This window comes from Pan troglodytes, chromosome 10, assembly GCF_028858775.2.
Source record: "Pan troglodytes isolate AG18354 chromosome 10, NHGRI_mPanTro3-v2.0_pri, whole genome shotgun sequence".
Classification (NCBI taxonomy): Eukaryota; Metazoa; Chordata; class Mammalia; order Primates; family Hominidae; genus Pan; species Pan troglodytes.
This window is the reverse complement of record NC_072408.2, coordinates 27669083-27687002: the sequence shown is the minus strand read 5'-3', so window position 1 is coordinate 27687002 and position 17920 is coordinate 27669083. Positions and strand designations below refer to the sequence as shown.

Below are 17920 nucleotides of genomic sequence, written 5' to 3'. Positions count from 1 at the left end.
ATATATATTATATATAATGTTTTATATTTATATATCTTATGCTCTATGTAAGCATAAAAAATACTGAAACTGCCAACCCAAAGGCACCACAGGAGTCTTGAAGTACCTTCTGAATAATTAAAAAGTGTAGGCTATATGTTATGCATGTTAGCTCTAGAGTCCAGACTGGTTCAAATCCCAATTCTGACTTGATACTCAGTCTTACCAGATACTTGATCTTGACAAGTTATTTAATGTCTTTGTGCCTCAGTTTCATGTCTCCATGACTTAGCTAATAATAGCATCCAATTTGTATGGTTTTGTAAGCATTAAATTAATCATTAGGTTTAAAAAGCCTTATATACCTGGTACATAGTAAGGACTTACTAAATGTGAGCTATAATTGTTATCACTATTAATAAGTATATAATCAAACTTAGGCATTGTTGCAATCTAATTCATTGAGAAAAGTAAAATTCACATGATATATATTATGACTTTCTATTAAACTAGAATAGGAAAAACCCATTCCTTGGCCACGCCAAAACACAATTTATAGAATTTGATCAATCTGTAATTAAAACTTCATGCAGCATTACTCAGAGTAACATGTAACGCATGTGCATGACCATGAAATCTACTGAATCAATGGTTTTCTGCATTAACAGTGGAAAAATCTAAATTTTAATATTAATGGATCCCCTTGGCTATGAGAGGCCTGGGATAGCTTAATCTTCCTCAAGCGTAAAGAGTAGCAAAAGGCTACTCTTTGGGGCCAGAGAGGCCCAAACAGCAAACATTTGAAAAGATCAGCTAAGGAAAAGCTAGAGTCTGTTCAATATGGAAAGGACTTGCACTTCCAGGTGTATTATTATTTGTTAGTTGGAAACACAATCAAATTTCCAATGCAATTGATAGTTAGGCCTGTTTAAAAAAAAAACAAACAAACCAAATAAACTTACTCCAAAAATTCCATGCAAATATTTCTAAAATAACCACAATAAAACAGATTTTAGGTTCTGAGTAGACAAAACAAAATGCAATTTTCTCATGAAATATTTAAACAAGGCATTATGACTTTATTAACTATATGAACTTAACTTCAGGTGAAACCCAAACCCCTAAGCACCAATTAATGTGACTATAAATCTGTATTGTACAGTTTGTCAAACTACCTCTTGCATTATTTATGTCAATTTGAGTAAATGAGTAGGAAATAAAAAATAAAATAAAGCCCTCATTTATTATTTCTAGCTCTTCACCTGTTGTTTTATGACTGGATCATGCTAATATCTCTGTTTCCCTATATATTTAGGTTTCATTTATACCATGCCCCATGAAAAGACACATTCAAGGCTATTTTCTACAGAAAATTATTAAAACTCAGACGAACCCACTGGCACAACTTCAGGAGACTAATCTATAAAATTGATCTCCTTTCTTAGAAAAAATTGGAAATCCTAGGGAAAATAATAAAATCCAGACATAGCCTCAGCTACATCAAAAGCTTTAACTCAACAGTATTTATGAGTTCTTGCATTTGGATAGGTTTAACGGTTTTTATTTTTATTTATCAAACATTGTGATGTATTGCATTTAAACAACATACAATTTCTTAGACTGTAGCATTAAAATTACGTGCTGAAAAACATAAACATTGCTTTGATATCCAAATGGTTTACATTTATGGGCCTAAAATATATAAGTCCAAGAAAATTAAAAGTGTATGTGTATGTGTGTGTGTGTGTGTGTGTGTGTGTATGCTGTTACGTATACCAAAAACTATCTAACTCAAAGGAATATTCTCTACTTAAACTCCTTTTTTAGAAATGGTCTTTAAAATTGATAAATAGGTAATTTAAAAAAATATATCTCAGTAATTGGTGTGACTTAAAACATTGAATTCATTTTAAGTCTTATAAATGAGAAAAATACTGAATTGGTTTTTATATAATTTTAATGTGAAAGTTACCTTTTTCCAAAAAGTCTTTTACAAAATTTTTAAAGTCTTATTTCATTCAATGAAGTTTTCATAAGTGCCAAAAAACCTTCAGCAAAAAGACAAAATTCCAAACATTTTCCCTGCTACTTACTTCTTACTCCCCAATCAGCTAGACTTTGGGAGGTTGTTGAGAAAAGCATAGACGGACTACAATATATACTAGCCCCATTACGCGACCCTTGGCTTTCTTATTTGTCCCCTAAAGCCGATTTGTGCCAAAAATTACTTTAGTTCCACTTTCAATTAGATTTTAACAAGACATGTGCATTTTGTGTTCAAGTTCTTAAATGCTGAAGAAAGTAATTATAAGACTTGAAGATATTCTTTTGACTAAGTTTACAGTACATCTCTGCCCCTAAATTTGACCTTCCCCCTCAATTATTCACGGGTCCATGACCCATTTGATATGCTGAAAGTAATTTCAGAGGTTTGTTTACAATAAAACCAATGCTTTTTTTGCAGAAAAAAGTTTTATTGCAAATGTATTCCTCTTAGTGATATATTATGCAGACCTCTATTTAGGAATAAAAGAAAATAAAGTGGAATAGATGATGTGGCAAGGAAAAAGGAAGAAATAGAAAAAAAGAAGAGTAAAGTATGACCTAAAACTGTAGTTAACTGAGGTAGTTAGAATTGCAGGTGCAGAAATAATTAACCAGGTACTTCTCTGTCTCTATTCCTACCACAAGTACAAGAACCGAGAGACTTGCTCATTCTTTTTTTCTATTTCAAGCAAATGCAATGTACCGTATCCTTGATTGAAGGCAAAAACTAAATAAATAGAGGGGTAGGTATGGTGGCTTGTGCCTGTAATCCCAGCACTTTGAGAGACTGAGGTGAGAGGATCAGTTGAGGAGGCCAGCAGTTTGAGACAAGCCTGGGCAACATAGTGAGACCTCAGTCTCTACAAAAAATATTTTAAAAATTAGCCAGGTGTGGTGTTGTGCACCTGGTAGTCCTAGCTATTCTAGATGCTGAGGCAAGAGGATTGCTTGAGCCCAGGAGTTTGAGGCTATAGTGAGCTACGATTGTGCTACTGCACTCCAGCCTGGACAACAGAGGGAGACCCTGTCTCAAAAAAAAAAAAAAAAAAAAAAAGTTACCAATGTCCTTTTCAATTTGAATCAATAATATACAGTTAATAGGATACTTGGTTTTTTGATTATATATTGAAATGGAAAACTCTAGCTTATGTTAGGAGTGAGAGGGTCTTAAAGAAAGTATATGATTTAAAAAATATATTAAACACATTCTCTTTGCTTTATTCACAATTTGGAGTATTAAATGTTTTACCATAAAACATGTTTCACCATTGATTGCATTCCAGAAAAGAAGGGGAAGAATGTGACATGGCAAACAAAATATCTGCACATTATCACCATGTCCTAGCCAAAGTTTTCCTAATGAAATTACCACAGAAAAATTCTTTAGTTTCCTATTACTTGTGGAGAAATTTAAGAATTAGAATTAAGAATCACAATTCTAATTCTTAAATTTCTCCACAAACATGAACAGAAACACATTCAAACATGATCAGAAAGTCGCATTTGAAAACTGAAAGCTATCGTCACTTTACAGGAGTAATAGGGTGATTTTCCTGTTAGCCTCAATTTACACTTTCGTAGAAGTTGTCATGAAGGAATGACTATTCCTGTGCTGTTTCTGGTTGCAGGGTGTGCCCCATATGCCCAAGATAATATTCTCAGAAGATGGCAAATCCAACTTTTCCGAATCAATAAATTATGCAAAGTATAATAACAACTTCAAGAGCATAGCTAAACTGGAATTCTCAGCTTGAGTTTGTAATGATTTTCCTCTATCAAGCTATTGTTATTCTAACTAAATTTACTTTTTAGCAATTCCATATTCCAGCGTTCATTAGAACCAGAAACTAGATCTTTTATAATAATCCAGTCCATAATGTAATATACAAAGACAATTTTTACTTTGAAAGAGAAAGATGGTCAGTGGAGGCTCTGAGAAACTGTGCTATGTATTCAATTCATAAGAGTCACTAATAGACAATGTGGTTAAAAATTGAATCCATTAAATTGGCAGATATCTTCTTTTCAGGCTTTTACTTGCTGTTTAAACAATCTAGTCCTGTTACAGTTTACTTTTATAGTTTACAACACTGCACAGTGGTTAAGGGTGGACTCGAGCTGAATTTCTTATAATCAAATCCCAATTTCATTCTTACCAGCTCTGTGAATCTGGATAAATTATTTTATAATTTCTAGGTTAAGTTTCCTCATTTGCAAAATGGAAATAATAAGACTACCTACTTCATGTAATTTTTGTGAAGCCCAGATGAGATAATCAATGTAACACCTTTCAATGGCTTCTCATTTGTTTTAGAATTAAATTTGATTTCACTGATATAACCTAAAGGTTTGGATGCTGTTCATCTTGCCTAGAATACATTTTCCCATTTTCTTAGCATTGTCAGCTCATTTTCATTCTTCGGGTGTCACTTCAAATAACACTTCCTCAAGGACACTTTCTGTGACTGATCATCCATCCATCCATCTATCCATTCATCCAACACAAACGTTTACTGAGCACCTATCCTGCACCAGGCATGGTATTAGGTGCTGGGTTTTATTAAGTGAACAAAAGTGGCCAGTCTTACCCTCATCTTCTCTTGTCACTCTTCAGCATATGACCAAGTGTGTTTCCTGCATTTACTACAATCTGAAATAACCTTGTGTAATTATTTCATTAAAGTTCGAGCATCCTTAGTCCAAAAATCCAAAATGCTCCAAAATCTGAAACTTTTTTTGCCACACGATGCCCATATGGGTGGCTAAGATAGTGGCATCTTGGCTTTCTGATGGTTCAATGTACACAAACTTTGTTTTATAAAGAAAATTTTAAAAATGTATAAAATTACCTTTAGGCTATGTGTATAAGGTAGACATAAAACATAAATAAATTTTGTGTTTTAGACGTGGGTCCCATCCCCAAGACATTTCATTATGTATATGCAAATATTTGAACATCTGAAAAATTCCAAACTCCAAACAGTTTTGGTCTCTTTTAGATAAGGGATTCTCAACCGGTACTTGCTTTTGTCTATCTTCCATTTTAGAAAGTAAGTTTCAGGATAGCAGAAACCTTATGGATCTTATTTGCTATGTGGAATATAATTGGCACGTGTTAAGGGATTCAATACATGCTTTTTAAAAAGAATAACTGATTGGTTTTGTCCAGGAAAAAAAAAAAATAAGGCTAGGTGTGGTGGTTCACACTTGTAATCTCAACATTTTGGGAAGCCAAAGCCAGAGGATCGCTTGAGTCCAGGAGTTCAAGACCAGCCCGGACAATGTAGTGGGATCTCACGTCTACAAAAAATTTTAGAAATTAGCCGGGCCTGATGACACACACCTATAGTCCCAGCTATTTGGGAGGCTGAGGCAGGAGGATTGCTTGAACCCAGGTGGTTTAGGCTACAATAAGGAGTTGATTTTTAAAATTCTACTGTTGAATACACAAGTAGTAAAGAATTTTTAGCTCTTCACTCTAACTCAGAATTTTCTGTCATCCCATGCCTTGTGTGACAAAAATGCTAGTTGTCCATCCTATAATACGTCATATTCTTCTTCCTTATTCACAGAACCCTGGTTCTCACAGAGATGGCAATGGGTCCAGCTAGGAAACTATTTCCCCCAACCTTAACTCCCTTACAGATCAGGAGATCATGGAACACAGTCCTGGTTAATGAGATACGGGCAGAAGTCACTGTGTGAAGCTTCTAAGGAAAGTCTTTAAAAAGGGAAAAACTCAGCTAGCTTGTCTCTTTTGCCTTTCTGCCTTCCTATTTTCCCTGTCCAGAAGCAATATAGGATTCTAGAGATGAAGCAATGATCATCTGACACAAAGCGACCATGAGGGGAAGATAATTCCCTCCAGCCCAACATCCTGAAGCCATAAAAATGCCACCATTAAGCTCTATTTGAGCAGACATATACAAATCTAAACACACACACACAGAGTGTGATTTTTTTATGGAATAGTAGCAATAATGGTAGGCAGCAAATACATAATGGAAAAGGCCCTGGAAATTGAAAAGAAACAGACCTACACACTTTAGCTGACTTTGAATTTTCTCTGAAGTAAAAGCATATCTTTCTAACTATCTGATTGGTAGAGAAGACCCAATTTCTATTATGCGTTTGGTTCATACCATGTATATAACACATCAAATTCAATCTCCTGAGTTAAACAAACATGGTAGAAATAACTTGTGGATGTCTCAGTCTCTTTTGTTGTCATAGATCTGACTACAGAATTTTAAAAAGACTCTCACAAGTTTTTTTTTTTTTTTTTAAGAACAAAGGCAGATAGTCCTACAAGCCAGGTAAAACTAGTTCAGAGAATAGATTAAAACAATATTTCTGAAGTATATATTACAGAACTTGGGTTTAATAGCTGTTTCAGGGAAAAAGATTAAAACGGCTTTTGGAAATGCTGGGCTAGACATGTTATTTTTAAAATAGAATATCATATGGCCTTTAATATTGTGTGCTCAGAGTAAGAAATAAAGCAAACAACATCTCTCAATCTACCTTAGTCATGGAGCATCTTGTGTACCACAGAGCGTGGTTTGGAAAACACTAAAATTAAGAATTTTATTGTTCAAAATGTTATAGCTGTAATTAAAAAACTAATAATTTCAGAAAATACAAAAATAAATAATAGTAGATGCATCATGAAAATAAATATCAACCTTAAAATCTAGCCTTTAGAATAATCTGTCATCAGATTTTGTTTTAAAAATAAGCACACACAACAGTGGCATTAAGAAAGTGAAAAGACAATACAAGGACTGAGAGAAAATATTGTCAAATCATAAATCTGATATGAGACTTATACCAGAAAGCTTGTATATGAAATACAGAACTCTTAAACTTCAATAATGAAAAGAAAATAATCTAATTGAAAAATGGGCACAGGATTAAATAGACATTTCTCCAAAGAAGACATACAAATGGCCATCAAGTACATGAGAAGATGCTCAACATTAGCTACTGTGGACATGCAAATCAAGACCACAGTGAGATACCATCTTATACCCATTAGTATGGCTATAAAAACCATTTTTAAAACACACACATAGAAAATAACAAGCGTTGTTGAGGATGTGGAGAAATGAGGACCTTTATAATTTGCTAGTGGAAATGCAAAGTGATGCATTCACTTTGGAAAATCATTTGACAGTTTCTCAAACTTATAAACAAGGATTTACCATATGATCCAGCAATTTCACTTCTAGATGTATATTCCAGAGAAATGAAAACAAATATCCACACAAAAATTTGAACACAAATGTTCATAGCAGCATTATTCATAATAGCCAAAAAGCAAAAACAACTAAAATGTCTACTAACTAATCAATGGATAAACAAAAATGGTATATCCATACAATGGAATATTATTTGGCAACAAAAAGAAATGAAGTAGTACTGATACATGCTTCACCATGGATAAACCTTCAAAACATTATGCTAAGTGAAAGATGGTAATTACAAAAGACTGCAAATATTTTGATTGCTTTTATAAGAAAAGTCTGGAATAGGCAAATCTATAAAGATAGAAAATAGATTAGTCATTGATTAAGCCTGGAAGTAGTAGAGAGGTAGGTGAAATGAGAAGTGGCTGTTAACAGGCATAGGTGTTTTAGGGGACATGATGAAAATGTTCTGGATTAGTGGCGATAGCTCCATAACTTTGTGAATATACTAAAAAACAATGAATTGTATACTTTAAGTGGATAAATCACATGGTATGTGAATCATATTTCAATAATACCTCTATGCACACACACACACACACCTCACAGTAAAGGATCTCCTTGAGGAAAACCTGATAAACATCAGTCTTGTCATCCCTATTTAAATTTGAGAAGCACTCTTAAAAATATTGAGGAATAGAGTAGGGAATTATAACTAACTTCTTTATGTGTAAGATATTTTGGCTATATTAAACAATATGTATAAGCATGGCTTATTTCTAATAGAAGTGATAAGTATATGTATGATGATCATTATTCCTGTTCATAGTGACTTTGGAATTATTTAGGAATCTTTCCACTTACATTAGTTCCACCTGCAGAGTCTGAACCAAATGGAGATTTTGTAAGTACTTACACTGTTTTTATTTCAAAATTGGCTCCAGGCATAATACTCCACTGAAGAGATGCAATATCTAACATTTTTGGATTTGTTATTTTAAACTATAGTTCACCTAGTAGCTTTCATTTTCCTTTTTTTTTCTGTGAGTAAATCCCCTCTTAAAACACTTGAGCAGAGATTTCAGCATTAATATGTATAAAACATATTTTATTAATCGAATAATTCTCCAAATAATTAATGTTTTGACCAATATGTTACCCTTTACATATATTAATAATCACATATCCAATATTATATGCTGAGAGCTGTTGGATGCTGCCTGTACAACGAAGACAGAATTCTGGCCATCTCATTTTAATAGGGAAGAAAAATATGTAAGCATATCAAAACAAAATGTAAGCACACAAAACATTTTTTTTTATTAGTGGTTGAGTCCTTACTGTGTACCAGGCATGTACTAAGTACTGTTTATGCATTATTTTAAAAATCCTCAAAATAACCTTCTGGAGCAGTATTATTTCCCCTCTCTCATAAATGATAGAACTGGGACACATAGAGAGCTTTTACTCCGTGGAATCCCCTGAAGGTCCCACAGACAGAATGCAAACAAACAGCCAGAAGGTTTGCCTTTGAAACACTAACTCTTACTCTCTACATTTTATTCCTCCACGTATGAATGGGTAGGTGCTATAATTCACAAATACGGAAACAATGAATTCTTCCCTAAAAGGCTGGGGCATCAGTGAAAACTGAGCTAAAGAAAGCATGTAATGCTTGAGTTGGGTTTTAAGGTATGTATAGATCACCAGGGATGAGGAGAAATCCTAGGTAGATTGGGGTCAAGACAGATGGAACCTTATATGTGAAGTTTAAGAGTTCAGGGTATTCTTTAAAGGCAAGAGGAGACATCAGACACTTCAAACTATGAATTATATGAACATGTCTGTATTTCAGAAAGACAAGTCTATCAACATAATAGCAGATTATTTATGTAATGGGAGAATTCGTGGGAAGAAAACTGATGGCAAAATTACTTAGAAGACCTCTGCTAAATGTAGAGTTAAACACCATTTTTTATTAAAGTTCATACCTATTCTCTTTTTATTCCCACAGAGAAAGACCTGGTCAATTCAAGATTCATTTCAATTGCAATACAAGCATTTCACCCTTTCACATTTAATGATTAAGCCATAAAATATTCATGGTATCATCTTTGTTTTTGCATGAGGATGCAACTGTGTCAACAGGTATAATTTACTTCCCAAAAAAGCAAAGCCTAATAAATTAGAAAATCCATCAAAAGGAGATAAAGGACAGACATTTCAAAGGGGAAAAATATGATTCCTTTAAATAGGTAATCTACATCTCAATTGCAGCCTGAGACCCCTTAACAGCGCCAGAAAATGTGTCCAAAGGTCTAGAGTGGTTGCCAAGCAATGAGATTTCAATATTTTTAATTACACAGATTAGTGTGAAGGTTTGTCTCACTCAGGACATTGCACTTAAAGTATAAATGTGAATATGGATGAGAAGATAAAAACACTTATTTCGTGGCATACATCCTTTTAAGGGAGATCAATATATTGCTTTGCCTTTGGGGTCACTGTGACCCATTAGAGGTAGATCATAATCACCTCGCCTATTGAAGAGGACCAAAATAGAGGAAGTAGCACAAGCAAAGGTTGAAGGCCTTCAGAAAGCCATGGATACTCAGGCTCTGACAAGCAAATCCATATTGCGTATATTAACTAATTCAATAATCACTGGGTACCTACAACCTGCCAGGCACAGGTTATGTAAAAGAGACGAAAAGCTGAATGAGTCTCCACCTTGGAGGAACTCTCATTCTCTAGAGGGAAACAAAAAATGTAAATAATTACAATATAATAAATATCATAACCCTTAAAGTATCTGTTTCTCAGTGCCAGGAAAGGCTGCATAACGTGTGGCTTGAAGGTTGAAGAGGGTTTTAACAGGAAGAAATAAAGTAGGTCGGGTAGTGGGGGCTGGAGGATCATGCCAGGTATATGGAACACCCCTGGCAGATGCTAAGAATGTGAAAGTACACAGGTGATTTGCTCAGAAAAAAGACGGGTGCACGGATGACCTGTACTTAAGATGCACTAAAAAGAAAATGGTGGAAAAATCTGAATGTAATTTTGAAAGGCAGGCTAAGAATTTAGTAAATGTATACTATTGGTTTAAAATAGTCACTACTTTGTTCAGACTTATTCTTTAGAAAGATATAGTGTAAGAAAGTGGGGGCCGGGCACGGTGGCTCATGCCTGTAATCCCAGCACTTTGGGAGTCCAAGGGCAGGGCGGATCACGAGGTCAGGAGATCGAGACCATCCTGGCTAACACAGTGAAACCCCATCTCTACTAAAAATACGAAAAATTACCTGGGTGTGGTGGTGGTGCCTGTAGTCCCAGCTACTCGGGAGGCTGAGGCAGGAGAATGGCGTGAACCCGGGAGGCGGAGCTTGCAGTGAGCCGAGATGGCGCCACTGCACTCTAGCCTGGGAGACAGGACGAGACCACGTCTCAAAACAAAAAAAAAGAAAAAGAAACTGGGTATCACAGATTGTGGTCAAGTGAAGGTGGGTAACTCCAAGCAGAAAGACCTGTTATGACACAGTTCTATAATCCAGGCAAGAGATAAGGAGATCTTGAGTCAAGGCAGAGACAACAGGAATGGAGGAGATAGATACGGAACATGGATAACCATTTCTGAGGTGGAATTTTATTTACTTAAAGAAGTTGAATAAGGGAAGCCATGAAAAAAGGAAAATACTGCTCACAATTTGTGTACTTTTCATACTGTACTATAAATAACTATCTTGAAAAAAATGCAAACTCCTTAATGGCAGGCCTAGCTGTGCCTGGCACCTACAAGTTAGTTAACTAATTAATTACATAAATGCTAAAATGTCAAGTAGTATAGGTGAAGTTCCAAATTATTGTTACGACCATAATTGTATTATGTTTGAAAGTTATCTCAATATAGCATGGGACACTTAATATATTCTTGTTGACTGTGTTGACAAACTTTCAATAAAGAGAAACTAATACACAAAAACCTGACATAAATGTATCTATTCAACCCAAATGTTATTTCTCTTGTCAGTATTGCTAATATTCACATTGAATGGTAGTTATTTGCCTGTCATGTTTAACCACATCGGTGTTGCCAATCTGTATTTGTAAGAAACCAGAGAATCTCTCAGACTGATTGGTAAATGGATAGATTTATTCCTTTAAGTTCCATATACCATAAATGGGTATATTTATACCTTTAAGTTCCATATACCATAATCGTCAGCTTAATAAATGTAAAATCATTACATAAATAAGTTAACATAAATATAAAATAATTACATAAATAAATTACATGATTTAAAATAATTACATAAATTTCAAATACCCACACAATATATATATATCCACAAATTACTCCAAGTTAAATAAGGCAAATGCCTAGAATCTAAATCATTATATTTCTTACCACAGATTTTGTCAGTGTGCCTTTTTTTGTCTTACCTATCTATCCCTTTTATTTATAGCTCTTTATATAGCTTTTCATAAAGATGACTCTACATGTATACTTACTTTGCATTCAGAGAACATATTAGTAAATAAGCACAAACTAAATAAAAATTAAGTTTCTTAAAGTTTTCAATGTATCTGCTCCATATTTTGCTGTTTGTCACTTTCATCTCTGAGGGCAGAAGTTGGAACTTCAAGGTATAGATCTATCCATTAGACTTGCACACAGGACATAAGATATATTTTTAAAAAACTTTTATTTCAAAGTTCCTAAAATTAAATAACAAATAGAAGTTTATGAGATGGAATAAACAATTTAAAAATAAGTCAGAATTTTCAATATAAAATAAATCCTCTGATAATTCCAAGTCTTCAATTAACTTCTTAGGTATTTTGGAAAGTACCACTCTTGTCAAAATAGTGGTATCATTTGTTTAATAATAGCCCAATGTCTTGACACTGTAATTCTCTAATAAGGATATACTTCCCAAAGTTCAAAGAAATAGTTACAGTGCAATTTTTTTTTTCCAACAGAATAAATTTCACACTAAGTTTTAAGTCTCAGTTCTGCAACCTTCAGAAATTCATGTCACCTCTCTGGGCTTCACAGAAACGTATAAGACAGGATAGGCTACTACTGTCTTATCACAACTACCGTCTTACCCATCTAGTAAGGATTTTATGATGGAGCAAAGGAGAGATCAAAAGGAGTACCTTCTTATCTAATATAATGATTGTGAGTAGAAGAAATCTACTTATATTGTGATTTTAAAACTCAACTATACATTCTGTAAATTTAATATGGTCAAGTATCCAAAGTATAGAATTATCTTTAATTTTAATTTTTCCCCTTCACATCAAATAAACATTATTTTTTCCTGTAATGATGGAATAAAGGGATCACCACTTATAATGCCTTATCAGCCATCTTGCAAGAACAAATATGGGAAAATGTTTACCTAGATGCAGTTAGGTTTTTTGGTTCGTTTGTTTTTAACATAACCAGCTTTTGCTGAGGTAGTAGAATAAATGGAACAATTTCGTCTCAGAATATGAAGATAAATAGAAACTCTTCTAAGAGGGATGAAGCTAAGAGGGGAGCTGTGTAGGTATCATAACTATGTCCTGATAGGGGGAACCCTCTTAGCCTCTGGGAACTTCAAGCAACCTACTTTGGGGTGACATTTCAAAGGAGCAGACCTCTGGATTATCATAAGGGAGAGTGCTTATCCTAACAAAAACCTGAACCAGATAACAAAAAATATATTTTCATTTTCAGGATCCCAGTTTGAGCTTACTATAAAGTTTTAATTAAACAGTCAGAACTTACACTGCATGGAGGTGTTTAAGAACATGATTAATTTCTAAAAAAAGAACAGACCATTATTCCAATTAATGTACAGATCAAGAGGCCTATAGGAGGACTTGAATGATCCTTGTTCCATTGTTTAATTTGTTGATGTACATGTCTCTTTTTAAATTACTAATTAATTTTAGCTTGAAAAGGGGGAAATTGTTTAAGCAATACTTTTCCATAGTGCCAATTCTTAATAAAATATATATTTTAAGCTAGGCGTGATGGCATACACCTATAGTTCCAGCTACGCAGAGTGTGGCTGAGCTAAGAGTGGGAAAATCATTTGAGCTCAGGAGCTAGAGTCCAGCCTGAGTTACACAGTGAGACCCCATCTCTTAAAAAAAAAAAAAAAAAGTATTGTATAGTCATTAATATATATTCACAGACTCATAGTCAATTCTTGAAAAATATTTGAATCTATTATTGGGTACTCACATTAGATTTATCTCATGAAATGTATACTCTGAGTCTTATTTCTACTACCTGGAGTTGGGTATGCCCATAAGTTGTAGTAATATGTTCAAGTTTAGCTGACTAATTCATTGACTACTATGAATTATGGTACAGCTTATAAGTTATAATTTGAGTGTTATCAACTATAACTTATAGTTTGAGTGTTTACACTAAGCAAAGAAAAAGATATAACAATTATATTATTCTCCAGATTTCATTAACCAACTGTGGGAAGTGAAAGAAATGATCGAATAACTTTCGTCTCCTCAAGTTTGAGTTTTTATTTTAATAAATGAAGCCTGTACCTGAAATTATCAGACTTCAAGATTGTGTTATAAATGAAATAAGTCTGTAAAAAGTTAACCAAAAAAATGGACAACAGAAAAATAGTCCTCATAACAATTTGTGAATTACGGTGCATTTATCTTTACAGCAAAAGAAATTAAAAAGTTTTATTTCTAGAGACAGGCATTGAGCACTGAACCTGGGAATTAAACTGGGTTCCAGACTTGACTACCTTGCTAATTACTTCTCCAGGAGACCATGACTACTAATATCTATGATGTATTAGTTTGCTAGAGCTGTCATAACTAGGTAAACAAATTCAGTGGTTTAGAACAACAGTAATTTATTATCTCACAGTTCCAGAGGCTGGAAGTCTGAACTCTAGATGTCAATAGGGCTATGCTCTCTCACATCTCTAAGAGAAGAACCCTTGCCTCTCCCTGGCTTCTGGTTGGTTTGCTGGCAATTCTTGGGGTTCCTTGGCTTGTAGATGCATCATTAGAATTCTCTGTCTTCAGATGGCCATCTGCCCTCAAGGGGTGTCTGTGTCCAAATTTCTCTTTTTTATAATGATACCAGTCATGTTGAATTAGGACCCACCATAATGACTTCATTTTAACTTGGTTACCACTGCAAAGACCCTATTTCCAAATAAGGTAACATTCTGAGGTGTTAGGGCTTAGGATATCAACATATCTTTTGGGGAAAACACAATTCAACTCTTAGTATATGGGTCTCAGTTTTCTCAACTACATAATAGGGAAGATTATTATTATACCTAAAGGGGCTCTCAACCAATTATGGATGGAGCAATTTTCATTTTCTCCAAGTAAAATATATGCTTGGTAAGTGGTATTAATAGCACTTGCTGAATGAAAGAACTCAGTGAGAACTGTGCTACCTTCTGCACTTTCTGGAAAAACCTACTTGGAACAATTATACATGTAGTAATTGACCTGTGATTCTTCTGGTAGATTTTATTTAGAGATTTGGGACTCCTCAATTAGATAATCTCCAAGACCTTTCTAGCCATGACTTTCATGATTCTAGAACATATTTAAAATTTGAATTCCCGTTATAGAGATAAAATCAACAAGACAAACATATCTGTCCTGCTCATGAATTTTTAACATGAAAACCTAAAAACCAGGAAAAAAGTCCCTCATAGTACTTAAAATATTATTCTTATTAACACTTTTACAAATGCTCTCCAGTTTCTCTAAACTAGAGTCTATTCTCTGTAAATACTCTGTTTCATCTATAAATATATACTTCTCAGGATATACTCATTTTGATAAATCATAGTATTCATAAAAATGTCATCAAGTACCTATTTGCTAGATGTTATACCCCTAGCCTCTGTCATAATATGTGCTCTGCAAAGGTCTTGTACCTCTCCCTCCCTTCAGTCATTTCAGTTGTCAAAGGCAGATGTTAATTAAAATCCCATCAGGCATGTCCAATGGGCATACCTTATTTATCAATATCTTATTACTAAATTATTGTAGATGCAGTAAGTACTAGGAAGACAATGGCCTCATCAAAGATTTTGAACATTATAAACATAATCAAGGTTGCAAAGAACCATGCTAAAAGGACTTAGATATTCCTTGTGGAGGGAGAAGCTTTCATTCATTTACCTTGGCTCTCCACTAGGTTGAACTTCTCTGTCCCTGTGCCTCTGATTCAAAGTGTCATCATTCCTCCTGGGGCAACTACCGAACTGCCACCATCAGAATATTTCACAATATATTATTCAACACCAGTGTGCTAGCACAGATCACAAAACACAACCATGTACATAATGTCAGTAGCTGGGGTTTGAGAAAGGGAGTAAGATGAAAGCAGGGCTGCATTGAAAAGACTAAGAAATAACAAACCAAATGCAAATCAGTGTGACAACCTCCTAGGTTGGAAATTATTCCCAGCCTAAATTTTTAGCAACTGAGAACAACTACTCACGATAAAAATGACAACCACCAAAAGAAACAATTAAAGTAGTCAGGGCATTACAAAGCCTATGTACCCTTTAATCATCCTTTTAAAACCTGCTCAAAAGGACTGGGCCCATTCTTACAAACTCCCTCACTTTCAATCTGAGTCCGAGCCTCAGAAAATCGAACACTTACAGCCGGGTAGACAGAGCCTGAGAAAGTTTTTTGAGTTTTGCTTTTTTTTTTTCCTTTTAAAGTTATACAGACACACATAAAATGTCTGCTTCTACATTTTAGCCACCGCAACATATAAAATGATGGGGTTTAAACAGTAAAATAACAATATAATGGGGGGAAAAAGTTTTGCCCCTGGCATCGGGTATTATAAACATCAAAGAGTGCCAGTATAAACCTTTATTCAAGAGACTGGGTTCTTTGTCAAGCAATGCCTTTCTTCCAAAACATCCTTGCTGCCATATGTCTGTACTCAGCCAGCTGCAGATCTAATAAGAAAGTTCTTATTCATGTTGTATAATGTTTTACAGGTTTGCCACGGGGGTCACTCACTGTGAGTCCTTTACGTCAGAGTCAGAACTCTAACAAACAGACAGCGGAAAGATGCCAAGAAATGTAGGTTGGGAGGAGAGAGGACCCAGGAAAAAGAAAAGAAACTGTGCATCAAGCTCATAGCCTTTCTATTTATCTGGCACTCACTGAATGCCAGAAACAATGTTTTTGTTATTATTATTAGAGAAGAAAGAGAAAGGAAAAGGGGCAACTATTAGGTTGTATAAACATTATCATTCACTATAAGATCAGAAATACTTAACTAACTCTCCTGGCTATCTATTTAGAAACGAGTGATCCATTCATCTTCTCAAATGTTTAGAAGCTATTTAATTATGTTTCTGTTATAGTATTCATTATGTTAAAAAACAAACAAACAAAAACAAAACAAAAAAACACGGCCGGGCGCAGTGGCTCACCCCTGTAATCCCAGCCCTTTGGGAGGCCGAGGCAGGCAGATCACCTGAGCTCAGGAGTTGGAGACCAGCCTGGCCAACATGGTGAAACCCCCTCTTTACTAAAAATACAAAAATTAGCCGGGCATGGCGGCAGGCGCCTGTAATCCTAGCTACTCGGGAGGCTGAGGCCGGAGAATTGCTTGAACCTGGGAGGCGGAGGTTGCAGTGAGCCGAGATCGCGCCATTGCACTCCAGCCTGGGGGACAAGAGTGAGACTTGGTCTCAAACACACACACACACACACACACACACACACACACACACACACACACGGAAAAAAATGTCTAATGGCCTTAAAACATGAAGATGTTTTATTAACTTCATAGTTTACTTCAATAAAGGAGTTGGCTACATCATCAATTACAAACACTATATTACCAATACAAACTCATGTTGACATGAAATGAGATTGAGCAAGTAAAAAAAAAAAATCAGTTTAAGATAGGCACTATAGGAAATAACATAAACTGGCATCCATTCACTTTTCAAAAACTGAATGGAAGACAGCTTTTACTGAGTCTTTCCTATCGCAAATACCACATGCCTTGCTATGAACTCATTAAGTAGATTTGTAGGTCATTCACAGAACATGGATCTCTGCTTCCAGATGCTTAGAGGTTTAGAAAGCATATTATACATACCCATATTACTTTATTTTTCCATGATGACTTGCTATAATTGTAACACTTTTTCTAAAAAAATTTGATTTAAAAAATGATTTTCGAGTGAGTTTTTAGATCCCAGACATTGTTCAAAACTTTAATCACAGGCAAATAAGTTTTCAAAATGATATAATGCAATCTCAATGAAATTGAAATATTGCTGGCTCATTTAAAATACAGAATCTAAAAGCCAATAAAAAGATACTTACAGAGTTGCTGACTAGAAGTCAACTTGAAAATAATATCAATAGAGAGAAAAATAATTTTATTGAGGAACAATAGTATCAACTAAATAGAAGGTGAGCCAGTGTGTAAAGAAGGTGAAGATATGTCTCACCCCTCAAGTGTGATGTCCATGTCACCACAGAGGTCTCAAACAATAATCTTCATATGAATTCAGAAGCACAGGTGGCATTAAGAGTTTCAAAATACCTTACTGGTGAATTTTATATTAGTGTCCAAAGCCTTACCAACTTTGAAACAAAACTCCTCAAGTATAAGGTTGTTTTCTTTTACTGAGAAAAGTGATTATTGTTTTTCACTC

The 17920-nt window shown here is 34.7% G+C and overlaps 1 protein-coding gene across 4 annotated transcripts in view; it reads right to left on the bottom strand.

Moving 5' to 3' along the window:
- The window catches only part of PDE3A (phosphodiesterase 3A), a 308613-nt gene that overhangs the window by 132558 nt on the left and 158135 nt on the right, over positions 1-17920 (bottom strand). For 2 of the 4 annotated variants that reach the window (XM_054663100.2, XM_054663101.2), the window contains exon 2: positions 10517-10657. The exons of the other annotated variants lie outside the window; for them this stretch is intronic. In XM_054663100.2, the coding sequence (XP_054519075.1) occupies positions 10517-10657 (141 nt within the window). The remainder of the gene's footprint in view (positions 1-10516; positions 10658-17920) is intronic. 4 annotated transcript variants of the gene reach the window in all.